At 42.0% G+C, this 27840-nt stretch overlaps 1 protein-coding gene across 2 annotated transcripts; it reads right to left on the bottom strand.

Annotated features, from left to right (window-relative positions):
- Nucleotides 1–9648: 9648 nt before the first annotated feature.
- On the bottom strand, nt 9649–27498 carry ASNS (asparagine synthetase (glutamine-hydrolyzing)). Of its 2 annotated transcripts, none has more exons than XM_030009832.2 (12): nt 27345–27498; nt 25867–26134; nt 23365–23602; nt 21700–21885; nt 21299–21400; nt 19077–19204; nt 18166–18292; nt 16674–16780; nt 16222–16322; nt 12914–12995; nt 12486–12641; nt 9649–11148 (listed from the first exon to the last, which is right to left on the bottom strand). In XM_030009832.2, exons 2-12 carry the CDS (start codon nt 26113–26115, stop codon nt 10939–10941), a joined length of 1686 nt encoding a protein of 561 aa, XP_029865692.1. In that variant the 5' UTR covers nt 26116–26134; nt 27345–27498; the 3' UTR covers nt 9649–10938. The 2 variants fall into 2 exon arrangements, with proteins under 2 accessions (XP_029865692.1, XP_029865691.1); XM_030009831.2 differs by having other exon boundaries at nt 25867–26149; nt 27345–27495.
- Between the last annotated feature and the right edge of the window lie 342 nt (nt 27499–27840).

Here is a 27840-nt window from a genome sequence, read left to right as displayed (position 1 = left end):
ATAGAGCCAGGTCATCACTGAAAAATATTTGCATATTTAAACTGTTTCATTATCTCATAAATGCCTCTAATCAGTCATTTGCATGCTAAGAGAAGAAGAATGGTAACTAAACTGAAGAGGCATAGGAAATTAATGCAAATACCTCTTCACAATCTCATGGAGCAAAAGATTTCCCAAAAAAGTGTATTTATGAAGAAAAAAAATGAACAAAATTATAAAAAGTCCATTTTGGCCATGGTGATTAAGAAAATTACACCATAGTAATAGGTTCCATAATAGACTATTTCAGTAAAACATTTGTGTAGAGGACACTTGTCTTTCTACAGAGAGCTACTTACTGCATTTATCTTTTCTATTTCAAGCTGGGGCAGTAAGCCATGCTTAAATATAAACATGACAGGAGAACTGTCTGACAGCTCCAGCTGTTTTAGCTGTGTTCTGCACTAGAGCAAAAATATCTGAACAAAACTCTAGAATAATCACCCTGAGCTATATTGAAACCAGTTAATTCTTTAACAGTGAAGGAGGTGTGATTTAAAAATAAATAAATCACACTGAGATGTCTGAACAAAATTCCTGTAACCTAGCATCCTCCACAAGTACTATTTAGAAGATACAGGGAGACCAAGAGACCTCTAGATCATCATACATATTTTATGTTGTTTCTATCTATATGGAGCAACGTCACATGTGATTCAACTTACTCAAGGTATCCTACTGTCTTTACACAGAACCGTAAAGAGCTGAAAGATGATGCTCCTACCCTAACCATAATCCACCACAGTTAAGCCTGAAAAGAGAAAGTCTTGTCCTGTGGACCTTGCCTAAAGCAATGGGAGTCTTGCAGTGATTTCAGCTGGCTTTCGGCAAGGTCTCAAAAGCAAAACTCTACATTTGCTCCTGTACCCACAGGCAGCCAAACTCTGCCTAGCTGCATGCCAGGTAGCTGAGCTTTTTTCCTTCTTCCAAGCCTGAGGCATTCGATAAAAATCAGTGTTCAAGCTAATACAATATGCACCAATATGAACTAGTTAATCAGTTCACTTTTACATCAGGCCCTTTTTCCCCACACAGACCCTGCCTGGTACATGACTGGCCTGTCTGGGGTTCTACTCTGTGGACATTGCCGAGTCCCTTCTTCAAGGTACTGAGCACCATCAGAAGCTGCTGAGATCAGGCACTGAGAAAGGGGAGTGGAACAGTAGAAATCACTGAATTTCAGTCAGTAGGCTGATCCAAAGAGCATTTTTAGCTGTCTCAATGAAGCATTCGAGGGACCTACTTCTTACTTCCGTTTTTCTTTCATTAGGCTTGGGTATAATTTTAAGGCAAATGCCTTTCCAAAGATAAAACAGAAATGTTTTACTGTAGATCATGGCAAAATTAAGGTTTTTAGTTTTCTCTTGAATTAAATGAATTTTCTGGGAAAAAAAATCATGACATCATAGAACAAATCTAGCAATGCTGTGCTAGAACAGACAGCTTGACCAACAGAAACATTTGCCTGGATCACATCAGCATGTGGCTAATTTGAGCCCTCACACCCTGAGAACGCTTAAGGAGAACATAAATTAATTTCTTTACCAGACTAAGCACACAAAGTTCTGGGAGACTCCTTGCATAGTTAAAATTCCTCTGAATTGATCCTATGTGCTTCTGAAATAAGCATAAAAATACCAAGCAAGTACGCTGTCCACCCAGCTATTGCTTTCTGGTAACTTTTAGCTTGATTTGCCAAAAAGATATAACACATTCTTTAAACGACACTAGTCTGGTTTGACCAAAAAGAAAAAAAAAATCAGTCAATAAGTGTAGTCAAACCTGGCGTTCACAAAGGCTCAAGTCTGAGAGGTCTCAGAGCTACCTTGCTGCCCCCAGCTTGGTGGTCATGCCCTGGGAGGAAGCATCCCAGAGGACTTGTCCTCTTCTCTGTCTTTCCATGAGAGAAAAGTTCATCTGCTCCAATTCAGGTATTAATTACATTTATTTTCCTGGGGCTGCAGAATAAGGAGAGACATGAAAAAGTCCTTCCAGACTTGAGCACCAGAGATGCTCAAGATCCAGAGGTATACAGCACCATGAGCTAAGTACTCAACTGCCACTGTCCCCCCACCCAAACTCCAGCACGTGGGGATTCTGAGGAAGTGACTAATAAAAAGGAAAGCTATTTTCTGTCATTCCGGTCCTGCACAAACTTGATGTTACTATTGTAATAAGTCTTTGTGAAATTAACAGGGCAATAGGAAAGCCAAATTGTGCAGCTGTAGGATGAGGGCTTCAGCAGCTCCCAGTATGCTGTACTGGGAGTCTTTTCTCTGTCAGCTCGTGATCTGCCCCCAGAAGGGCTTTGCAAAAGTCCTGACAAGGAGGAGGAAAGGAGCAGGAAGGTCCCACATAAAAGATATGTCTACACATCAGCAGCTAGCTGAAACACAAATCCCACAGCTGGTATGACAACCAGTGCCAGCCACACTAAGTCCAGTTTAGGCATGAGACGCAGTCACGACGGGAACCGCAAGCTCAGGGTACGCAAAGTGCATCTTCTTCAGGGATGTGTCAGCAGACCAGAGTGTGGGAGGTGTAGGTCAGATCCCATCACTGATTAAGAGCAAGACGACTTGTCTTTTCTGTGTTACTTCCCAAGGCACTTTGGGCCCATGGGGGTTCACCTCCTACGGAGCCACATCCCCCTGGAGTACACGGTGCCGTAGTCAAGGAGATGAGTGGTGCCATCAGTCTGCTAACGTGCATCCCTAAGCCTCGGCTCTGCACAACTCCCCAAGCAAAAATTTGCTCAGCTCAGTTATGTGTTACAGGAGTACTGAAGGCACAACAGGCACAGGGTCCATTTGCATCCAGAGCCATCCAAGGCGTTGTTTTTCTCTGAGCTGAGACTTTCAATCTCCCAAAGAACGTCACGGCATTTCTCAGTCCTCCACTCCACAGCTTGTTTTTAAAAGATGCCTCAATTAAAGGGAGATGGCCTAATATGGATAGATATTGCAAAACACTTTTCTACTATTCATCCAGCCTGTAGCACAGTTGATTTTGGTTTGCGTTTTTATAGCTCAGAGAAACAGGCAAGTTTGTCTCCAAACCTCCTTAGAGATAAAGGATGTGTATTTAAATAAAAGCTGGAGGGCAGAGGACATGGACAGGGAGCAAGATTAACAAGTTGTCCTTCACCCCAAGTTTTGGAAAGGCCCCATTTTTTTGATGATGATATATCCTACCAGAGGGGATCCCAAATTAATTTGCTTAGATACCACCATGAGTAGTAGCATGCCTATGTGAAGCTGTAAGCTTCTGGGAGAACAGGTATGGCTCCATCCCTTCCCTCACCTCACATCTACCCAAACAGGATCCAGACTTTCACCTTCATGATATCCACCTCATAACTGCACACTCCCAACGTATACTCAGACCAGCCTTCATCTTCCTCTTCCTCCAAAACTGGGACCTACAAGCCCTCACTCACCTGATAAACACTGTAGCAGTGTTTTTTCCCTTGACTTCCCCAGTCCAGCCAGATCCTGAGCTGGAAGCCCTGGCTGGGTTCCCACAGGCACTGACACAGTGGCACGTTGCTCTCAGCCAGACGAATTTGGTGACACCCAGCCACAACTGGGCATCAAACATCGTTCGGTAGGGACACAGATATTGAGCAGCACCTTCTGACATATGGCAAAGCACAGGCTCGCTCAATTTACATGGTCAGCTGCAGAGTCACATTCAAGAGCGAGGGGAAGCCCATCTTGTTGTCCCTAAATGCTATGTTTAAGCCCCAGATACCCATGCTTTTTTCCTGCAGGGGAGAAGAAGGTGGTCCACCTTCCCACTCAAAACTTCAAGATGAGATTATTTCATCAGTAGTTGGGAGATCTGCCATAAAAACTGGTCAGGACAAAAGCAGCCAAGCAGGAAGCCTTGCTAGAGAGCGGCAGACACAACCCTTGGGACTGCATGCGCTGGCGAGTGAGAAGGAGAGCACATGCAGTCCGGACTGAAGAAAGTCTGAACACTCCTGGTCATTCCTCAACTTCACAGCATCCTTCTGAGAGTGGGAAATGGCTGCACTGGAGAGGGCAGAGAGGCTTAGGTGCTTTCCTCCTGCACAGTAAGGAAGTTTTCATTGGAGTGCGGGGTTGAGTCCAAGTTTTCTATCCTCTTAGAAAACTAAAGATGGCTCAAGAGCTGTGCTGGAAGTGGCATTTCACTGTGCCTCACAATATGACATAAAAGATGTTATTTCAGAAAACAGAGCTGGTGTCACAGTACACCTACATACATCCCCATTCCTAATGACCTTTCAGTTGCTAACATATCTTTTCCATGAATAAGTTATCTACTGCAAAGAGCAGGCTGTCACGCCAGGTTTCTTCGTATACCACAGAGGAGCGTGGTGGCAGCAGTGGGGAAGAGGCTGTATGACATGATGACAGACACAGCTGAGGAGTATGTGAGTCTGGATAGGGAGTTTGAGGGTACACATGGGTGCCCCACAACGTGTCCTTGACCTCAGTACGACTCCTAACCCTGGCATTATTGCCACTTTTTCTGTAGAAGTGGAGGCAGGAAGGATTTTCCAGGGTAGAGAACCCCAGACAGCAAAAGGTCCTGGTTGCTAAGAAAATAAAAATCTCAGCAAGAGAGTAAATAACAGATATAACAGCCCGTCATCCAGGAGAGCGTGGCAGGGGTCTCACAACAGCTGCCTCACCTTAACCTGGGAGGCCGTGTCTCATGTTTTGAAAGTAACCGATGGCACCTGACACATGGGTCTCTGCTATGCAATGCAAATGCTGCCTAGGGACAGCAATCCTTTGATGGGCACCTCCGCCATCCTCTATGCCAGCTTCTGCATGAAAAATTTGTGCCGAGATAGGGTCCATAAAGCTCGAAATCCCCAGACACCTGCTCTGCGTAGAGTCATCCTGCAGCGCAGACTTTTTGGCTATCGGCAGTGAAAATTTTTATAATTCAGTGAATTTTAAGGCAGTGAATTTTTATAATTCACAAAAGACACCGTAGCTCTTTTGTGAGACCTGAGCGTTTGCAGCTTGCATTCCCATGATGCCAACTCAGCCCAGGCAAAGCCTGCGCCGTGCAGGCATGAGTGGGACCAGCCCAGGGCACCAGCAAACCTCACCAAAATCATACATGGGCAGAAGACAGCACTTCAGAACATATTCTCGAAATATAATGAATTCTGATGTCCGCAGATGGCACCCTGTTTATCCACGGCACATGCTTCCCCACACTTCCTTACCAACCCAATTTCAGCTCAAGGAAACAATCAAACCTTCCTGCCCTGCCCTCCCAGGCTGCCAGAGGAGTTCCAATTAGTGTCAATTGGGATAATAGCTCTATTTGCATTTTTAAGCTATTATTAGCAAGCTGTCAGTCAGCCAGTAATTTGTATCACTTTGGTATAATGAGTATTTAAATATTTAAAAAGAGAACGTTCCTTTCTACCACCCCCTTCCTTTTTGTGCTAAAATAATAATGGTTTTAATCAAAAGTCATTTGTATTAATATACATTTTGCCCCAGGTGTTAAGAGCAGTCTTCAAGAGCAGTGGTGAGAGATGTTAAGTAACACAGTTTATTAATATAGACAACTACTTCTATCCTCGATAGTAGCAGAAAGAGAGGCTGTTTTTGCAACCAGATCATTCTGACTCTCTTCTTGGTCTCTGCAAGATGATTAGGGTGTAGGAATTGAGGTCAGTTCCAATAATTTTATGTACCTGGAATTACAATTCTCTAAAGGACTATTTTGGACCCAATTACTCTATCTTCTCCTTAGTGAAAATGCCTCAATTAAGCACCCTGTACCACACACACACGCACACACACACAAAAAAAAGGCAGAAGACCTCTCTCCAGAGTGAGCCTGGAGCAGGTGAAAGGTTGGGTTTGTCAAATCAGACTGCCAGCTATACATTGCCATTATACCACCAATAGTCACCGGTGGATGTTGTTTCTTGATGGGGTTCAAGTCTAGATGCTCAGGTATATGCAGTCTGATGCTGTTCATCATTACACAGAGCTCATAAAACGACTGGTTTGGCCACTTAATTACAGGAAATCTTTCCAAATTTATAAGATGTACTGCACTTTATAATGCACATATATATATTTTTAAAAACATTCTTTTGAGGAAAAAGCAGAGGTATGGCCCTAAGCCTTTCTAATGTGCACCTGTAAAACTTCCTAGAAGGACTCTGTATGACTATCTGAAATCCTGTGATCCACATGTTAATCATGACAAAAATAAGAAAAAAAAATAACCCCTAACAATTTCAGAGGTAAAATTAACATTCCTCCTTCCCCAGCCCACTATTATCTTCCATCTTCCCTAGAACCGGCATTTTTACCTGTTCTAACCCACATTTCTAATTTTTAATAGCATAACTGTTTTTCAATTGCTTTCAAACTGAATATTGAATGCCTTCAATACAAATGCATTCAACTCTTAGCTGCCTTCTCACCTGCAGCACCAGCACAAGAAGCTCTGCACAGTATCTTGCGAGCAAGACCAATTAAACAACATTTTTCTTTTCTGGTTGGCTTCAACCCTGTTCTAATCAAGTACTTACTAAATTCCTTTCCGCGAAGCTCACGCACAAATCCCACTGACAAGTGGGAAGGAACAGGCTAAAAGCCCGAGGAGAGCAGGATGGGGAGCAGTCTTCCCCAGGGATGAAGAGCCCGTTTGCACAGACAGGCTAACAGCGGCTGCCATCTGCCGGCTAGAAAAAAAACCAAACCAACGCTAAAAATTTAAGAAATCATCCCTCGAAGTAACCTCTCGATCCGAATCCAAACTTTGAGGCGCTCTTTCTGGCCCGCTGGAGGAAACGTGCCCACCTCTTCGCCTCCTGGGACGCGGCGGCCGGGGCGAAGCTGCGATGCTGGGGCGCGGAGCCAGCCCCGACCCGTTCGCACGGGAGAAACGCTGACGCTGCGCGGGCCCCGGGGTGCTGCCGGACGGACGCATTCTGTTCGAGCTCGTGGGATACTTGAAGGATCCAAACCTGAACATACAGTGCAGGAAAAACTAGCTGCCCAGCTAGTGTCCTCTTAGTGGAAGAGCTTCCAGGCAACTAAAAGACGGAAAGTGGCACTACAGAGCGGGGTGGGTGAAACACCGCAAAGAGCTGCTGGAAAGAAAGCAGCATGCACAAACCCTGTTTATGTCCCATCGCCTCCCCTAGCTACTACCCCTACCCACTCGCAAGATACCATAGCAGCATAAACCACCTCTCTGCTTCATCCTCCTCAGTCCCTTCTCTCCTTCCTCAAGCTTTGTGAATAAAAGATTAAACTCACTAATTTAAATTTAAATTAATTAAATTTAAATAAATAAAAATTTTGTGCATTACCTACACCCAGAGGCAGGCTCATTCAAAAGTTTCGAAGACTTTCCTAACTGCAGCCTTTACATCAACTACAATGTCTACATAAATATATAAATATCTCGTATGTAAATAAAAAACAATAGGCCCTGAAATTCCAAAATGAGGAACCGTGACAGGGATGGTGCAGGTGAGGTACGTGCTTTGGCTATCCCTAGGAAAGTCTCTGAGGAACACACAGCTTACCTCACTATGGAAATAAGCAGCCTCTTCCGCACTTCAGCCTCATTCTCCTTTGGGGAGACTGTTCAACAGCCAGCTCAAACACAGGCTTACCTTGTATTAAATCCTCCTTTGACAACTTCTCTCTCTTATTTATGAATGGGAATCAGACATTAGGTCTGTGTCAGAACAAAAGACTAAGTCCAACCCCCAGAGTCTCAGTGTAATTTTTTGATATTTTACTTTTAACCACAATTTACCATATTTTACCTCAGTTCTGAGTGGAAAAACTAACAACCTTGACTGATATTAAATCTGAATCTGGATAAAATCAGAACACTCACTGAGGAATTAGCTTCCACAGCAAAGCAAACACTGGCTCCTGCAACCTCATTTTCTAGAAGCTTTTTTTATATTCTTGATAAAGACAGTTAAATACACATCACCTTGCAGACGTTTATCAAATGACATTTCCCACACTACAGGTCCTCTACAGAGACTCTCCATATTCTCTTAAGTAAAATAGACTGCTTTAACGCTTTACTGTGATTTTAAACACAGTTTCCAAACATTTTATATAATTTCAAACCATCCCACATAGAAATCTCTGCCTAACGGACCAAGGGTCCCCAAAGTCCTGTCAAGTGTTCCCTGGCTCGTACATGCTGGTTTGTACTAGGGAGCTTCTCTAGAGAGCCACTGTCAGAGACGCCTGGATGTGGACACAGTCAGTGAAGCTCCACAGAAGCCAATGAGCTGGAGGTTAAAATAGCAGGTAGGGTTTATTAAAAAGATGAAGGGCATATGTGTCACTGAGCAACCTTAAGCAATTGGTAGGTCCTGTACACCGCAGTGCTCTCTCTGGAAGATAAGCTCTTTACTTCTCCTTCCTCAAAAGAGGGAGAGATTGCAGTGAAAACATCATTTAATAATTTAATCAGTCCAAAGCAAAAAAATAAAACCAATAAATAAAAATAAACCACGCTATTTTATCCACTTTGCAAGAACCCTACAGGTTCTCCCCCAGCCCTCAGCAGTCCTGCAAGCCGTTATCTCCTCCCTCTGAGGTGGACCACTGACTTTAATTCCCCATCCCCACCTCTGACACACTACTCAAACCAACATACTCAAGCTGTCAGAATAGTCCAGCTTAATTTTCTCCAAAAAAACCCAGAGTGAGAAAAGGAGGCAACCACAGCAGGAAGCAAGAAAGATAAAAAGTAAAACTGGGCAAGACAGTGTTGCATACTGGACCTGCATCCCATTCCCTCCTGTGACAAATTACAAACATGTCCGCAGCTAGCAGATGATCCGGAGTAGCTGTTGTTTTTAAAAAAAAAAAAAAAAAAAAAAAAGAAAACAGAAAGTACAGAGTGTCACAGAAGCTGAAAAGGCTGTAGAATTCGAGTCTATAAATGGAGAAGGAATGAACAGGTTTTCATTCCTGAGACTCTTAGCATTTATACTTTTAACCAGAGTAAGGCAGCAAACACTGTATTTTTCCTCTGCACATCAGTAAAAAGCTAAAATAATTAGGATCACCAGTCTAGGATCTTCTCTCACTAGGTAAATGGCCAATGTTATGAGGAATTAAAAAAATTAAGGTAGATTTCCTTGAATACCTGACAATGTTGCAGCAGAAAGTGCATTTGAGTAATGACCCCAAAATGTGTTGAGCCTATTTTTACTTCAGGCAAATGATATTTTCTTATCATTTCAGCCTTGGGAAGTTTACAGTGAGAGTAAATCTTACCTTTACACATCAGTACCCAATCAACATACTCTATACTCCTCTCCCAAGTCAAAATAGACTTTGCTACTTCAAAGAAATCCAAAAAGACATGCACATGGCCCTTATGTAAAGAAGGCTGCAGAACGTATTACCTTACTCATCATATATTCATAAATAACTAGTATGTGCAAGTTTATGTCAAAATATGGCCACTACTGGCCATAGCTGGACAGTTCACGGGCTCCATGGTACCACCGAGAGGCTTCAGTAAGGTTTCTGGAATAGAGATTCAGACGCAGGATTAGCGGGGGAGTAATAAATAGACAATCAGTCATTTTATGAATCTTTTAAACCAGAATTGCTTATATTTTATCTTTTAAATAACAATTGGCTTTGGTTTCCTAGTCAAGAGGGATAATCAACTAGACTTCTGTCTTCATAAAGAGCATGATGCTAATCAAGTCAATCTGCAGCACACATGTATATTTCTTGACCACCCTTATGTTTAAGTTACCTTTAAAAAAGCAGCCCCCATGCCTAAGTAGTTAATAAAAAGTTGTCCTGGGTAAACAGTCATGTGTTTTTCAGTAGGATATTAGAAGTTCTTGTGGTTTCTGTAGAAGCTTTTTTTCCATTTTTACAAGCAAGGTGTCTGATCCCACTATCTTCAGTGATGCTTTGTCTGACTAAAATCTACGGTTAACAGGGTTGGTTCACCACACAGTTGGCCACATGCAGTTGAGCAGCAACACGGTCTACCTTTTCATCACACAGGTGGAAAAACTCTCACAGTAAGTGAAAAATGTCTTAAAATACTTAATCATGCAACTTCCATCAGACTGATACAAATCACCTGGTTAACACTATTTTCAAGAATAATAAATACATTTAAAAATTGAAGCCCTTGAGTTAGAAACAAAGACGTAACTCGGCTTCTCTTGTCTGTTCTGCTCTTTGATAAGTCACAATATCTTTAGATTGCTGGTATATTTACAACATTCAAAACAGCAAACTGGTGGCTTCACAGTAACAAATAAGATTCCCATTCATTTAAGTAACACCCAGCACCACCACTATTATAAACTCTAGTAAGCAACTCTGCATAGCTATGAATATCTAAATACCTTTTGAAAACCAGACCAAGGTTCTCAGGAATGCTTAGAAAGACATTCAAAATAGAATAATATAGACAGACTATCCAAATCCCACAGCCAGGAACTCAAATCACTAAATAACTAGGGTCAAATTCCCCTTTGCTCAGAGGGCCTGCAGCAGTTTGCATCACTTTGCCTTATTCAAGTCCTCAAAACAGAGCTCACGTTAAAATATATTAAACGACTGCAAGGCAAATGAATACAATCGAGGTCACATAAGGAACAGAGCTGCCAAATAAGGTAGTTCCTTGTCCATAAAGTATTTTCCCAAGAATTACAAAGTTTTGGTACAGCAGGGTGAATTTTTGATAGTACACTAACCACAGAAAGCTCTTATTTCCAACAGCATTGTCAAAATGCATCTTAAAGACCTTTTAAGCTTTAGGTTTGCATAATTTGTTTGGTTTTTTAAAAGCAGAGTGCGTGCAAATTGCTTGCAGCACTTCTATTTGGGGGATTATTTCAACAGCCTATTCTTGGGTAGCCGACTTGTAATGTTTCAATGTGCGAGCAGAAGGATCAGTAGCTTTAACCCATCTTGGCATCCAGTAGTGGGGCAGCCAGCTGCTTTGCCCTGAGTAGTGCTTTTCAAAGATCTGGCGGTAGTAATAACTTTCTTTTGTTTTAGGAGGATTGAAAGGATATTTCTCCACTGCCTTTTCCAGCAGAAGGTCATCAACCTATAGACATAAGCAAAACTCAAGTTAAGCTGCAAATACATGTAACTTTCACAAGTCGATTTGCTGCAAGTTAAAGATATGTAAGGATTTACCAACCACTAAATGCCCACAGGTTTAAAAAAAAAGTGTCTATTCCAGAGGCAGACGTTTCTGCCAGGTGAATTTTTGTCATAGGCTCCCTTGATCTTTATGAATACATAACTATATTTCCAGTCCTGTTAATATTTCTCTCTGCATTGTACGTGAAGCCCATTTCTCTTTGGGTTACAAGAACCTTGGTTAGTAAGCTCACAAAAACTTCTTTCTTATCCTTCTCTTTGCTGTGATTCAACCGGAACAACTTAAAGTAGTCTTTTTTGCCATGTAAGCAGCTTCCTGGGTTTTTTTCAGCTCACAGAGAGCTGTTGACTCTGCTTGCTCTTAGCAACAAAAGACCTGGGATGCAGAGGCAAAGTCATCTGCAGTTGCTAGGGTGGCTAAGAAAGGGAGGATGAATAGTTGCACCAGTTGAGACAATTTCTAAGGCCGCTTCCACTGCCAACATGCTGTGTAACTCCTCACAGCCATGAAATAAATTTGCCCCTACTACACCAATACAGGCTCAGTACAGGCAGCACAACATTGTTGCCTGACCCAGCTACTTTCTTGCCTGAAAGAGAAAGAAAATGGGAAACAAGCAGTTGGTGGTAGGACAGACAAGTACCCGTCCACAGGCTCGACTACACATATTTCTGTATAACAGAGCGCTGGTGTAAACTGGGTGTTATTCCTTCCTCTTGATGATTAAACTACTGTACACCAGAGATGATTATCCTTTGCCCAAAGCCAAAATGCTGTAAGTCTTCATTGGCTAGCAATGCAAGCAGAGGCTTTAAAAAGCAGAAGGCTTAGCTAGGCATGGCTGGGAAAAACAAATGACACAAACAAGAAAGGACATTATAAAGTCATTATGCTGTTACTCAGCTGCAGAGTAAGTTCATGCAAGTGCCTTTAGCTGAAGCAGCTGCTTTGCGTGTAACCCAGAAATTGCGTTTGCCGACACACAATCTAATTTGCGATCCAGATACTTAAATAAAGTTCATTTCCTTACACAGTCATTTGTGTCAGGCTCTAGCATTTCTTTGTATTTAGGATTTCAAATGCCTTTAACCAACTCAGACAGCTAGAAGACCACTGATTATGGTTTATCTTGCTCCTCCACCATGAAGCTCAAATTACTGTGATACCCAGATTTATTCTTCCAACTAAGCATGTGAGCTGCCTCCCCTTGGCAGCCATATCTAATACACCTAAATGTGAAAGACAAAAAAAAAAAAAAAAAAAAAGTGGTATTGTACCTGTTGATCAATATAGTCCTGAAGAATAGAAAACCAGGATTTCTTTAATGATGCTATACCATCACTGAAAGCTTCTTTGGGTCTCCAGAGTATTTCTTTGGGAAGTAAGTTGGTATCTTCAAAGGACTGTCTTAAAAGGTATTTTTCAATTCCATTCTGTTTGTAGAACAACAAACAATGTCGTGAGTCTCAGGAACTGCAGTACAAAGATCTGGCTTTAACATCTCAGAAATGGTTTCCTTTCAGAAAGTCTGGTCAGAAAAGGTTTCCCAGTAGCGTAACAATCCAGCAAAATATTTAAGAGCATGCTTGACTTTGGGTATAGGACTTAATCACTGAATTCAGCAATTTGGTCATGCTTAGAACACGTATCACTGAATTTGTGTTCCAATTGTGTACACTTGGCGTCCAACCCTAGTTTTACATACCTTTGGGATTCGCAGTTCTGCTGGTAGAGATAAATAATAAGAAGTAAACCGATGATCCAAAAATGGGACTCTCAATTCAAGACTAAATAGGGGAAATAAATAGAAAAGATACTGAATTAATCCAACAAGTCATCTACTTACAAATTCCGTAACAGTTAAGCTTTCCCTGTCTTTCACATAAACACTAGGTTTTCTGCTCTTACTTAGAAGAAATTTCACTTGCATATTCATGACTATCTGCATTCAATTCATCAATTTGGAAAGTTAAGTATATGGTCTGCACAGATTAAATAAAGATCTCGATGATTTATGATGCCATCTGCTGGACAGCTTCTAGTACAATGAATTTAAAGACTACAGTCCTGCAGGATTTGCAACAACCGTTGTACCATGTAAGCAAAAACACACTGAAAAAAATCCTGTTGCCCTCAGAGAACTACCAAGTTGCTCACTGGGATTTGCATCAGCATTTGTAAAGATATCACAGAACCAAGCAAGGATTTCTGCTGTCATTTCTGAAATCCACATTTGTTTGTGTTTTCAAGAAACAATGAAAAGGAGTCCGCATGGACACCATTAAGCTATTGGCTACTGATTCTGCAGCATTTGCACAAGTTCTCTCCTATATCAGTGGCAGATGGACACGAACAAAGTCTTTCTGCTTACATTCTTTTACGCACGCCATGGCTTCTAAGGACACAGAAGGCAACAAATAAAAATACAGTAACTGTGTCTTCGGTAGGAAGAACCCCTCTCAGTGTGTTTCCTCAAGAGACTGTATGCTGCCCAGCTTCAAAGTCAAATGGAGATGTTATACTGCATTCTAGTAATTTCATTGTCTCTCTAGCTTCTCCTCTGATAAAAAGCTTCAACTACTTCAGGTAATACCCACCTTCCCAAAAAAAAGCATCATCATTCAGCAGTCAAGTACTGCGGCGCAGTTTCCACATATACTGACAAGATTCCCATTGCAAGTCTTTTCTTACAGTTATTTTTTCCTAACTGATAAAGGTACTTTCATCATTTCCTCTCTACTCTTTCCTCTCCCTCATTATGATCTCCCTCATCTTTTCCTTCCTCCTCATCATTTCCTTTCCCTTTTCTCTATAAAACTGAACACCTTAAATTCAGTTTTAATTTGTTAATACAAGGGTTCTTTCTTCCTAGCAGTGCTGTGAAGCTGTCCCCAGCTTCTCTTCAAGAAATGGCAGGCAACTCTCCGAAGAAGAGCAGCCAGATATTGAACAGCCTTGGTTGGATATGTGGCCAAACTTTCTAGCACAAAACAAATTATGAGGCAAATGGCAGGCCTCCTGCACCCTGTCCATCTTTTATATAGGAAAGAGAAACCTAAGATATTTATAAAAAAACGGCCAAGTCATTTTGTGGCAGGATCAACATACAATGCAAGTTTCCCAATAGGCAAGTTGTTTGTTTTGCCACAGGTATCATCTTTTTCTCATCTACAGCCAGCTTCTCAACAATATTCTCCTTTTAATTAATGTACTTCTTTACTAAAATAATGCTGTTTTTTGCAGTGAAATTTGGTGATTCTTTAAGATATCAGTCACACAGATTGTATCCTAACATCTCTTTATTACAGTCAGCTACCCGACTCAATGCACATACTTTTCCTCTTTCAGTATGTTTTTCTAATTCTTCATACACATGCTGATTATCAGATTCAGGATTCCTCTTTGTCTAAACCTCAAAAAACCCCAAAGTCAAATACAACTTCGCCTTCCCTCTTTAACTCTGCTTATTTATATTTCTAATTCACTGCTTCTATAAAGACCAGTACAATCCCAGCTAAAAGATACTCCTGCATCAGTTGGCAACACAGTGGGCCCTATAGTCACAGAAGATCAGATTAAATTTTGCAGTGTGGTTTGCTGTTGCTCTAATTCCTTCAGGCTACAACTTCAATTTCATCTTGGCATACAAATCCCCAGCAGTCTTTTGCTTCAGAATCAAGAGCTACTCTAAGCAGATGCAATTAATCAAGAGGTACTGTAAGCAGATGCAATTAGATTCATAGTGTCACTCCTCCTCTCTTACTGTTCAGAAACAGCACCCAAATCCACTGTCTTTCCTCATCCACTAAAACTTTCTTTGGTAAAATATTGTCTGTAGCAATCGCAACAGCAAGTTTGCCTCATAGTGTTTAGAACAGAAACGTGATTGACGATTATTCTGAAGACCAGATTTGCCTGCCCTGTAGACTGCTAGCCCTCACAGAATCATAGAAAGGTTTGGGTTGGAAGGGACCTTAAAGACCATCTAGTTCCAACCCCCCTGCCATGGGCAGGGACACCTTCCACTAGACCAGGTTGCTCAAAGCCCCATCCAACCTGGCCTTGAACACTTCCAGGGATGGGGCATCCACAACCTCTCTGGGCAACCTGTTCCAGTGCCTCACCACCCTCACAGTAAAGAGCTTCCTCCTTACATCTAATCTAAATCTACATTCTTTCAGTTTAAAGCCATTACCCCTTGTCCTATCACTACATGCCCTTGTAAAAAGTCCCTCTCTGCCTTTCCTGTAGGCCCCCTTTAGGTACTGGAAGGCCGCTATAAGGTCTCCCCAGAGCCTGCTCTTCTGCAGGCTGAACAATCCCAACTCTCTCAGCCTTTCTTCATAGGGGAGGTGCTCCAGCTCTCTGATCATCTTTGTGGCCCTCCTCTGGTCCCGCTCCAACAGGTCCACATCATTCTTATGTTGGGGGCCCCAGAGCTGCATGCAGTACTCCAGGTGGGGTCTCACCAGAGCAGAGCAGAGGGGCAGAATCACCTCCCTCGACCTGCTGGTCACGCTTCTTTTGGTGCAGCCCAGGATACAGGTGGCTTTCGGGGCTGCGAGCACACATTGCCAGGTCATGTTGAGCTTCTTGTTAACCAACACCCCCAAGTCCTTCTCTGCAGGGCTGTTCTCAATCTGTGCTTCATGCTGTGCTTCCCACCCATTCAGAGCACACCCTGAGTGCCTGTGCATATCTGGAATGTTAGCAATGCCTGTTCCACCAAGGCAGGTGGTATCTTGAGTTATATTAAGATACAGAGCTCAAGCAGACTATGGGGTGCACCCCATTTGCTACTACTACTATGAAGACCGATGATCATCTTAGAGTAGTTTAGACCCAGACAGTAGGAATTATCCTGCATCACAATATTCTGAATCACTCAGTAATTCAAACAGTAACAAGTCAACAATTAACTGTTGTAATTTCCTCAACAGCAGCTGAACTTTTAAGATCTTCTTAGGCTTTTAAATCACATGAGTCCTCAGCATCCAAGAGACTATGTCTTACCCATGTGCTGCAGTAGTTCTGTCTGCACGAAGTACATCAAACAGATAGAGCTCCTTCAGAAGCCTCTCGCTCTCTTCTGCAGCTTCTTCGGGAGATGGCGCCTGTAACCAGACATAAGCGTGTAGCACACAGACATAATACAGCTGCACTGAGGGAACCATTACTTGCTGTCCTGTGTTTGAGTTATAGTGATCACTGTGTGGTCTAGAACTAGCAAAGACTACATACAAGAAATAACAGTCTCAGGAATTTCGAAGTTTAAAAAAAAAAAAAAAAGTTATTTTTTAGGTGATTAAATTAAATCCCTTGGATTTTATGCCACCTCAGGAGAAAGTCTCAACAAATAAACAGCTGTGAAAACTCTCAAACATAACACCTTAAAATCTCACAGGTTTTCCGTTGAAGGGGAGAACGAGCAACTCAAGAGCTTTCTGTATAGGGAATATATTTACCTTATGGAAATATATATATCCTTGTGTCAGCTCATCTGATCCTTCTCCTGAAAAAATGACCACACTGTCTGTTTTCTTCCGTATATATTTGGAGACAAGATACATACCTTAAAAAAAAAAAAGTAAAAAGTTATTAAAATACAGCTACATGTATGATGCTATATACAGCTAGTACAGTTTTAAATTCACCATTTTAGAAGTTCCTCTCCTACACTACTTTATTCTGTAGCAAACAACTGCAATATGCTAAAATAACAATTCATTGTTATTCAAAGCCATCAACAGCCACACTAACTAAAGTGCTGCAAATACATCTAAACTGTGTACTTACTCTTAACCCTCAAAATATCAGAAAGATGTGTCTGTCTGATCCTGGGAATGCTGGAGGATTCCCACAGGAACACACAGAGGAGTTGTTCTGACTCAGTTCAAAATTAAGCCCATGATTAATTCCAGCACAGTCCTGAACAAACCCAGCTTTGGAGAACAAAACTACCAGCGAAAGTTCCTGTTTAACTCTCTGCCACTGCAGGTTGAACTGGATGAAACCCTTTTTTCAATTATTTTTTTGTAAAGAATTATTTATTAATCAGAATTATGCCTTCTCCTCATTGCATCTATCCAAACAATATGGGTTTATAACAAAAGCATTAGAGATCTAATGAAAAGGATCTAGTTCATTATTTCTCATACTAAGCAGCAATCACAAAGAAAGATGACATATGAAAAGCTGGCTTTATTTTTTAAAGAAACACTTTCAATATTTCACATTGCAAAGTCCTATCTTCATGTACTAAATTACAGGCAGGGACCTGGATTTTCAAAACTGTGTTGCCTATTTGGCTTATTAACTTTTTTTACGATGTTTTAGGCTGATACAAGATTAACTGGTTAAAATGCCGTAGCTGGCATTACACAGAAGGTCACATTGGATTAGGGTTTTTCACTCTTATTAGGCTGGCAACCCTTTGCAAGAAGCTGCTGGTGACTTCCTTCGTTTCTCAGAATCAAACATACTTTATAAGAAGTCTACCTGGCTTGAGTGCACATGTGTTACTAGGAGGTGACAAGAAATACTTCACTTTAGTATTAACATTATGCAAGGAAAGGGTAATCATAATCGTTTTGCTATCATAACATTCAGTACCTCAGATAACCTGTGAATTTTCCCCCTTCCTCCAAGGTTCATACTTATCAGAGCAGAAAACCTAGACCTGTAGATCTAACATTTCTTCTTCAAATAACTTTTGGTTTTCATCCCAAAGCTTCAGGAACAGCTCTTGACAATTGTTTTGTACAGTCAGTGACTCTGAAACTAATAACTGCTTTTGCGTCAGTGTGGTATCACACAAAAGACTGGAGGGCAGAACGTGGGAGTCCCGGTTCCCAGATTCTGTGACAGCTAAAGGATCTAATAGATGACTACATGATTTTGCGTAAAATTTTATTCGGGCGATATAAAGCAAAGATTGCTATTAAAAAAAAATCTTACCAATTGAAGCTCTTATTGTTGTTATATCATAGGTTTCCAAGGAGAAGATAACCTCCTCTATTGCCTGAATTCCCTCTTCAGAATTAAATATTACTTCATGATGTTCACTGCCTATATGTGCTGCCACCTGTTTGTAAAAGGTCACAATAATGTATTGCTTTTCAATTAAAACATTTTTTAAACATACCTTGTGTTCAAAACACACACACACAGAGTGAAAGCACCAGCTCCCTTCTGCCACAGTGAGAATTACATGACATTAGGCCAAGAAAAGATGATACTGTAGCAGCCCCTCTGACTTGCAGTGGCGCATTCACCACAGGGAACACAGTCTCCGTAATTACAGTGTTCAATCATGATTACAACAGACCATCCAACTGCTTGCCCAAAGCATAACAGAATCTGTAGAGGCTCTAAATACTTCATATATTTGCCCAGAAGAGAAAAAGCAGTTCAAAAGCCATAACAGCCTGGATACCTAAAAGGTACCCCAGATGCCAAACTGTTTGTACAAGGCTCTTAATTCAGTAAACTGATGATTAACTTACAATATTTAACATATATACAAATGCCATAGCATAGGAACCACAGCATGGAGATTTACCCTGAAACACAGAGGCAGAATTGAGACAACTCCGAAGTACCATCCTTTTGGTAACAATGCAATGGGAGTCTGTCAGGAAAGTCTTCCAAATGCAAGAGAAAGCAAGTAAGGCTCAATTATCTCTTTTGTAAGATTTAACTAAGCAGCAAATGTTGTACTAAATGATTTACTGCAAACTCATTTACATCATAGCAATACATGAATATTCAGTGTTACTATTAATACCATACCATGAAGTTAGCACCATTAATACACACTGTTTAGCATTCAGCAGCTCAGAACAAACTGAAAGCAATGCTTACTATACCTTTCTGGCAGCCAGTAAGTCGGGACTGTTTTCCATTCCAATTGCAAAGGTTTGTAATGGATAATTGATGTTGATTTCTTTCATCAGTTTCAGAAGAACAGCTGCAACCAAGCTGGAATCTAAGCCCCCTGCCAAGAGAACAAATTATTTGGTTAGGTGTTTGACTGTTTTTTTGTTTCCCCTTAAGCACACTGGACAGTGGAATCTCATGAGTGGGCTTCATTTTTAAGCCATGTGAATTCAAGGTACTTCTTGTACAAGTGCACATTTACCTCTGCTTGACAAGAGAATCAGGCAACTTTAGTGGAACATCTTCAGTAACAGTTGTTAGTACTTTTGGTGTTAGAAGCATCAGTGGAAATCCTTCTTTAAGATACACAGAAAGTATTCTGAAAACATTGTACCACTACAGAACATGCCCCTTCTAAACTCTGCTATAATGGGATTTAGTCTCCATTTCAAAACTGCTCTCTATCCTCTTCCTACCTACACATTTGATACTCTACTGACAGAACTATGTAATTTTTTTTTGGTTTGCTGTTTGAATAAAAAAGAATTAAGTAAAAGAACAGAATGTTTAGTGTAAGGATTCCACTCTTCCCCAATCATTTTTCAAAAGTGAAAAGGTTCACCAGTGACATTCTTTTTTTCTTCCTTCTCAGAGGAGGACATTGGAAAGATTTGAACAGTTTGGAAAACAAATGAAAAATAAAACCAAGAGATGTGCAAACTGCCTAGATGTACCCTAAGGCTCCACCTTCTTATTCTCATGAGCTAGTTCTGCTAATCCTTGACTAGTTCTACTTGCTGCTCCCCTTTGAAGTACTGAGCAAAACACAGTACTTGTCCTCCCACACCTGCCTGCAGTTCTGACAAGCATGAGGCAAAATCCTCTTCTCTTTGTTTCCTACAGTCTGCATGTGGTTTTTCAGCTGAGTGCATTAGCATTCATTCCCACCCCAATCCCCTTTGCGGGCATGCTACCTTGTAAAAAAAAAAAAAAAATCTCCTTCTCTAGAAATTACATGCAGAGTCTGAGAAAAGGAGAGCACAGAAATCAAACTGAGTGCCTAGGATGCAGAAATCAGGGAAATCAAAACCTGAGTTTCCACTGTGAAGCTGCAGAACTCCCTCTGTGACTGGAAACAAAAGCACTTCTCCAACTGCGATGCTCCAAGCATACTCAAAATTGTGAAGCACTGAGATACTCCGGTATTATACCAGCATGGGCACTTAGTTTTGCTACTAATACATTCTGCATGTGCATCTGAGGAGCTGCTGACTACCTTCTAATTTGGGTTTTGAACATGCTTTTTACTGAGGCTGGGATCTTCCAACTGTGTATTTCCCTGTTTCATTTACCTCCTTCCTACTTTTTATGATGCCACAGTAAGGAAATGGTCCAACAGTATCTCCTAGTCAGTTCTCTCTCATTCAAATGCATATTTAATAGGGTTCATGATAAATGAGTGTAATTACTGATGTTCAATGAATTCATGAACAGCATATCAGAACTCTAACTACACGTACAAAGTGCTACAAAACGACACTAAATAAGATGTTAGTCCCATGGCTACAAAGCCTTACCTCTGTAAAGTACCTCTGTAACACTGAGCCACCATATCACAACACTGATCAGCTAAGTCAGTGAACAACTTCCTGTACCACAAGCTATTACCTCACCTGAAAAAGAGTGTAGCAAATAATTTTGGTCCAGATGGTCCCCTGTAATTTGGTAAATCAAGGGCATTCTAGGATGGAGGCTAAAACAAAGAAGGTGACAAGTATGAACTTCACTTCCTCCTGCTATCTGAAACATGCCAAGGTTTTTTTCTATGCTCAATCTGTGCAAAGTGAATATAATAATTACATTTTCAACATCAACTTAAGCATAAATCTCATATATTTAAGAGTATATTGGGTGATTTTTTCAATAAGAATATTATATTTCTTTCCTCTTAGTTAAAAATGGTCAGTGTCTCAACAAGCCAACATCCCTGCCCAGAGTAACCTTTAAAAGCATAAGACTTTCAAGATACTTGTTAACTGGAAAACTTTATCACAAACTAACAAGTTCCCTGTTCTCTGCTCTAAAAAGTGAATGAAGATTCAGATCACCTCAGGTACAGCACAGCAGAACAGTCAGTATGCTTTCCTCTAACTAGCAGAGGATGGGCAAAAGAGAGACAGGACACAGAATTATTGTGATTCTTGCTACTTACCTGACAGAAGACAACCAATCCTTCTGTGAGCCATCAAACGTTTTCTAACAGCATTTTCAAAGAGAATACGGATGTTGCTTTTCACAGTTTCAAGATCAAAGCCTGTCCAGAAAAAAAAAGAGAAAACAAATTCAAGAAGTGTTACTCAGACTTTGCTGGATTATGCTACGAGGAAACAAAGATATTTGTCTGAATTTCCTTTGATAATGAGGGCATGCAAGTTCATCTTTGTACATGACTGCCTACAAAAACAGTTCTTAAGTCCCTACATTATAAAGGTTCTTCTAGGGTTTTTTTTAAAATGGCACTTTTTTAAACCAATCAATGCAAATTTTATATTCAAAGATTATAATTTTTTCACTTTTTAATCAAAATAAGTAGCAAATGCTTTGCTGTACTACCTGAAGGCAGAGTTTCCACTGTATCACATGCAACATGGAGTGGTTCATCTTTATAGCTATGAAATTTTACTAATTCCACTGATGCAACCTTGCCAGAGGGCTTTAAATCCAACACTTCATAATGACCCGGGAGAAACGGTTCCACTTTAGGACATAAGGATGTTGAATGCTTTAAGTTGATAAGTCCTACAGATAAAATGAGAAAAAAAAAAAAAGTCAGAGTTTTTGACCTAGGATAGTTAAGTCATACCTCACTCAACAGCCTCTGTACTAAAACTACACACAAATATTTTCTCCAGGTCCTAAATTTGGTATTAAAAAATATCATTTTGAGTCAGAGTCTGCCCTGGCTAGAGCATGATTCTGCTTCTGGCAGGCTACACACAGCCATCTCAAGCTGAGGCAGATAGCAGAGAAAGGAAGCCAGCAAGTTTTACTAATTGGCAAGTAGCAATTCAGCCCCATGAACATTAAGAGCACTTTTCTTACTGACTACATGATATCCGGGTCAAGGTGTCATATGCTTACAGAATTCAGATGACAAGTGAGAACAGATTCTGTGTTTAAAATCAAGTGTAGTCAAGCTAACAAGGGGTTTGTAATAAAACTACATCACTGAAGTGATTGCTTAATTGACATTGATTTAGCGATTTCATAACTCATCAGCTCCAGACTGATCTACACCACTGCTAATGAATGCCAAGAATCAGACTTGTAGACAAACCTCATTTCCATTCCTCTTGGGAAAGAGGATGTTTTGCACCTGCTGGTCACTTAGGTGCCCCTTGAGGAAACCCACAAAAGAGATACTGAATTCCTGTTAGAAAGGGACCAGTAATTCACTGTGATGGTTATAGGACACAGTCCCAAAAGTATTCACTTCCCTTCTTTCTCCCCAGGAAGCGGAGATGGTATGGCTCTTAGTAGCAGTATGTAGTACTACTATTAGAGAAGTCAACCTACACTGGAGTCTGATAATAAAATTGATATACAGTAAATGGGAAAGACACAAGCAATCGTGAAAGCCAATTTTAGCCAAAGTGCATTTTAGGCAATAAACTCCCTTTTGGCATTGTTTGGATTTGTTTATCCAAGTCTCAAGACTAGAGATAATTACTTAAAAAAAAAATAAAAAAATTAGTGAATGTGTCATCTCGAAGGGAAAAAATCATCATCAAATTAAATAAGCGTCACTAGAAAATTACCCAATGCTGCAGGAAATTTCAGTAGGGTTTTAAAATTCTTGGCTTTTACAGATTAGCAGTTCTTGTGGCATTATTTCCCAGTTCACCATAGAACACCAGGAACAAATTCTATAATTTATCATAGCATAAATCTAGCCTAACTCCATACACTACATTTAACTTTGGGGTAACATAAAACATCTTGGGCTCAATACTGCTATGATTCCAGAACACAAAGAATTATAAAATTAAATAAGCAAGTTATTTTAGAGATATTAAGGACAATGAAACTTCTTAGAGGTTTACTGTCTGGGGTTTTTGTTTTAATGACATGTAGTTCTTATACTACTAAATATAGTTCATTTATTACTGAACTTACAGTTCACTTTCTCTTCACACTTAGAAGAAAAGCCTGACAAAGAAGTTTGTCTCCAACAACAATACCTAAGATTATTTAGGCACTAAACACAACTGGTTTTACCTTTTGCCTCAGAACAGACACCCAAAAATCCATCATCAGTCAGCACCTTGAACAGTGGTCTGACTCCATATGTATCCCTTGCCAGAAACACTTTTCTGTTTGCAGTGTCCAGAAGAATGAAAGCAAATACACCATCTAGCATGGATGCAGTTTGTTCTATTCCTCCTCTGTTGTAAAGATGAAGGATAACCTCACCATCCACTAACGTTTGAAATTCAAATCCAAACTGCTTCTGCAACTAAGAAAAAATATGAAGAAAAACATGAATAAGCATTTGCGAACATTGACTGCTTATTAATTGAAAAAACACCACTCATGTAATTGTTTAATAAGAAAAACTGATTTTTTTTTTTTAAAATCACAGTTCAAAAGTTATATAGACATTTCTGACAAAGAAGGAAATTAGGCTTTTGTGTTCGAAATATTATCCAGGATCATCTCTCAGACACTGTAGATTGACTCTGCAGTCTTAAGCAATTCACATTATGGCAAGTTTTCATGGATACATTTCTATCTGAGGATGTCAAACTGCAAACCCATGACCCTGGTCTTCAGAAGCACTAGCCTCCCCATTTCCCACAGACAAAAGGCAGAAGCAGGCAGCCACTGCTTCTAAAAAAACCAACTCCAAACAGGACCAGAAACAAAGACATCATTTATCATAGTCTCAAATCACTTGGTGCCACTTTCTTATCAGATAATAATAACATTTACATAAACCCCTCCCTGCCCCAAAACACATAGACACTGGTAACATCTCTGCAGAGTAAAGTACTTCAGAAATAAACTTTGGTTTACTTATGCAGTCACTGCAATTCCCCTGTGGTTTGTTTTTTTATGCACAGAGAATTTCCTTCTGCCTAATCTTCCTCCATTCCTCTAACTAACCTTTTCACTCTGCCTGTGCAGATGGAGTGGGGGAAGAAGAAATTAGCTGTCAGACTTAAGTCAGACCAAATATTCTTCATGTTCTTGTAGTGCTACTCTTAAAGTCCTTTCAATATCTACCAGACAGGGTGAAAGAGGAGGTTTCAATAAAACACTAGCAAGCCAAGAAACCCCACAAAACCAGCACTTCAGCATTTTAACTTATTTGGTTTTAATTGTTATTTATGGGGCAAAGTCTTGGATCAAACCGAGTCAATATCGAAATAACTAAGTCATTGCCCTAAACAAGATGCCTGTTGCACCAACAATCCTTTCCTGGGTAGGTTTCAGCCACAAGCCGGAAAGAAAAATCTCTTTATAAAGAAAGAGGGTACATAATGTAGTGAGAACAACCGAACAAATTCCTCCAGATAGCCATGTAACTTTTGCATAATTGAAGTCCCCTTATGATTGTGTGTGTAGCATGATTGAGAGTAATTCTTACTGCTTTCAACAGCAGATGAACCACAATGCAAAACACAGCAAGTACTACAGACTGTTGGTACAATACATTTCACATGTACTGCAGGGCAAAGTGTATCTCACCTTTCAAACAGACAGATACTTAAGAATTGGGAGGGGGGGGGAGCAGAAATCTCCTGCCTATTCAGTCAAATTCCCAATGACTGTACTGACGTCACTAACAGCAGCCTGACTCTGACTTCAAAAATGTGATGTTAGAAGTACTAAGACATCTCAGATTATTCACACATTTCTGATACTACCACGCTCAGTTTATGATTCATTTTAAGTATTCAATTTCAGCATGATTCAGAAACAGTCACAATTGTAAGCTGCTTTATATGCCAAATTTGGATGATCTGAATCACTTCCAAGTAACATAGGCGGCATGGACATCTCAGCACAGGGACTGAGGCACACAGACGATGATCAGCAGCAGTATCGCACCCATCAGAGACATTCAGACCTGTTAGGAACTAAGTACAGAGTTGCTGCTTGTTTTGTGCCCAAGAGACTTCCTTAGGTGGCTCTCAAAATCCACACAAAGCATCTGCCTTAAGCTGCAGACCCCTAAGGACTTTGGTGGCATACTGGAAACATCTCCCTAGTGCTTGTTGCTTTCACATAAATACATAAGCATGCATGCTATACATTAGTATATTATAAGTGACATATCCTATCTAGATCGATATGCAGAAATAAAAATGCAACACCCAACAGCTTGGAGAATGACCCAAAATAACTGAAGAGCAAGACAGTCTAAAAGCATTTGCATTATAAAGAGAGAAGGGAAGACAGAGGCTTGGAATTCCCCTCCCCAAGAGATAACGAAGAATGCATCTTTATTTTAAACTGATCAAACCTGAAGATACAAATACTTATTGCCCTTGTTGTCAATTAAAAAATTATTTTTCAGTATCAAACAGTAAGTATATTACTAAGCCACCACAGATTCACAGCTCACCGAGATAATTTACTTCCTTTTAAACAGTAGTCATTTGATAACTTTTAAAATTTTTTTGTGATATTGTAGTCCACCACATTTTAAACATTTTCTTTTTTGGGGGAAAAAAAAAAATTAAAAAAAAGCCACATGATCCATACAACACTTACCTGTTTGAAATTGTAGATTTCTCCATTGTAACACAGCCACAGATATGGGAATTTCTTCACCCGGATAGGCTGCATACCATATAACTGATCAACAACTGCAAGGCGGTGGAAACCAAAACAACAGTTGGTGAATCCATTGACGTTCTCAAAACGAAACGCATCGGGACCTCTGTGTGCTATCTTCATGGCACTTAGACACTGGACAGAAAGGCATTCATCACTCCCAAACAGGGCCCAGATACCGCACATTGTGAGGCTGTTGATCTACCTGAAAGTGGACAACCTGCTCAATAAAGACATGAACATTATAAGCAAGAGCTGACACCTAGAAAACACAAATAACAAATACAGGCTATTAATCGCTTAGCAGTCAAGAGGACTAGCAGACTTTACTAACACGAGGTAAAACCCCGTTTGCCCAGAATAATATGATAAGCAAACTTTGGCCAGCAAGAAATTAGGCTTAAGTTTACCTTTAGGTACACCAAGGTTGTCTATGATTTTTTTTACAGAGCACAGATAGAACAAATCATTAGCGGGCAGCGGGTATGATCTGTTGAAGTAACATCACCTCAGCAGAAACGTTAACAGTCCTTTTGGTTTGCGGCCTTTCAGTATATAAAGAGGGCTTATAAGAAAGATGGAGAGGGGCATTTTAACAAGGCCTGTAGTGACAGCACAAGGGGCAACAGTTCCAAACTGAAAGAGGGGAGGTTTGACTGGGCTTCCCCAGCACAGCGGCTGGCCCAGACAAGAAAGGTGTGGAGGGAGCGATGTCGGTGCAGTGCCGTGCTCCCCGCGGCATGCCCTTTCCAGCCCCGGTGACCCTGGAGATAGAGGCCTTGTAGCTCTCAGCCCTCACTAATGGCAGAGGTGGGCTGGGGCTGGGGACCTACAGGTCAAGTGATGGCACCGGGGACCTCAGCCCAAGCCCCAAGCTGCCACTGGGCTTAGAGTTCAGAGAGCCACAAAGCCTACAGCTCCAAGGACACCGGGGCTGGAAAAGGCACGCCGAGGGGAGCACGGCACCGCACCAGCAGTGCTCCCTCCGCGCCTTTCTCATCTGGGCAAGCGATGGCGCTGGGGACCTCAGCCTCCGCACATGGAGCCGGGCTTTCCCGCCAGCTGGGGAGGCTTCCGGGTGCCCCACGGCCTCCGGGGCTCTTCTAAGAGGCGCCCGCAGGCGCCCGCGGCAGGTTCCCGCTGCCCCCCCGGGCCCCGCTCCGCACGGCCGCCCCTTCCTCCGGCGGCTGCAGCGCACCCCGGGCCCGCCGCGCCCTCGCTCACACGCCAGGGCAAGGCGCGGAGGGGCCGCCCGGCGGCGGGGCGAGGGCGGCGGAAGGCCGGGTGCCGCGGCCGGCATCCCCCGAAGGCCGCCCGGCGCGGCTGCGCTCGGCCCGCGAGCCCGGCGGCGCCCGCCGGCCCTGGTCGGCGCGGCCCCGCCGCCGAGAAGCCGCCGACCCGCTCCGGTGCCTTACCCCGTCCAGACCGCCGGCGCCGGGAGAGCCGCCGTCCTTGCCGCGGCGGGTGATGAAGAAGGCGGCTCCCGCCGGCGCCGGCTCCTCCCCCGCCGCCTGCTGCTGTTGAAACCCGCCGCGAAGTTTCATCATGCGCCTCCCCGCCCTGCCGCCGGGCCGGGGCCTGTCCTCGCACGCCGGGCCGGCGAGGGTAGCTGAGGCCCGGTCCGGCCCGGCCCGGCCCGGCCCGCGGCCCCGGCTCGGGGAGCCCCGCGGCAGGCCAAGTGATCCGGGGTCTGCCACCTCCCCCGGACCCGGACCGCTGCGAGGAAAAGGACGCACCGCCGCGCACTGCTGGGCTCCCGAGGCTGCCCCGAGTTCTGTCGTGTAGAGCCAGAAGAGCTCGGGCGCCTGCACGTGGTTGCCGTAAAGCTGCTGTCTTTGGTTTGGGAGAGAGAGCGCCTGCAAAGCTTACGCCTTTGGAAGCACTTACTGAGGACTCAGGATTTTGCTGTGC

The sequence above is a fragment of the Aquila chrysaetos genome, chromosome 3, assembly GCF_900496995.4.
Source record: "Aquila chrysaetos chrysaetos chromosome 3, bAquChr1.4, whole genome shotgun sequence".
Classification (NCBI taxonomy): Eukaryota; Metazoa; Chordata; class Aves; order Accipitriformes; family Accipitridae; genus Aquila; species Aquila chrysaetos.
Note: the sequence above shows the minus strand (reverse complement) of the source record. Positions and strands in the feature narration are given on the sequence as shown.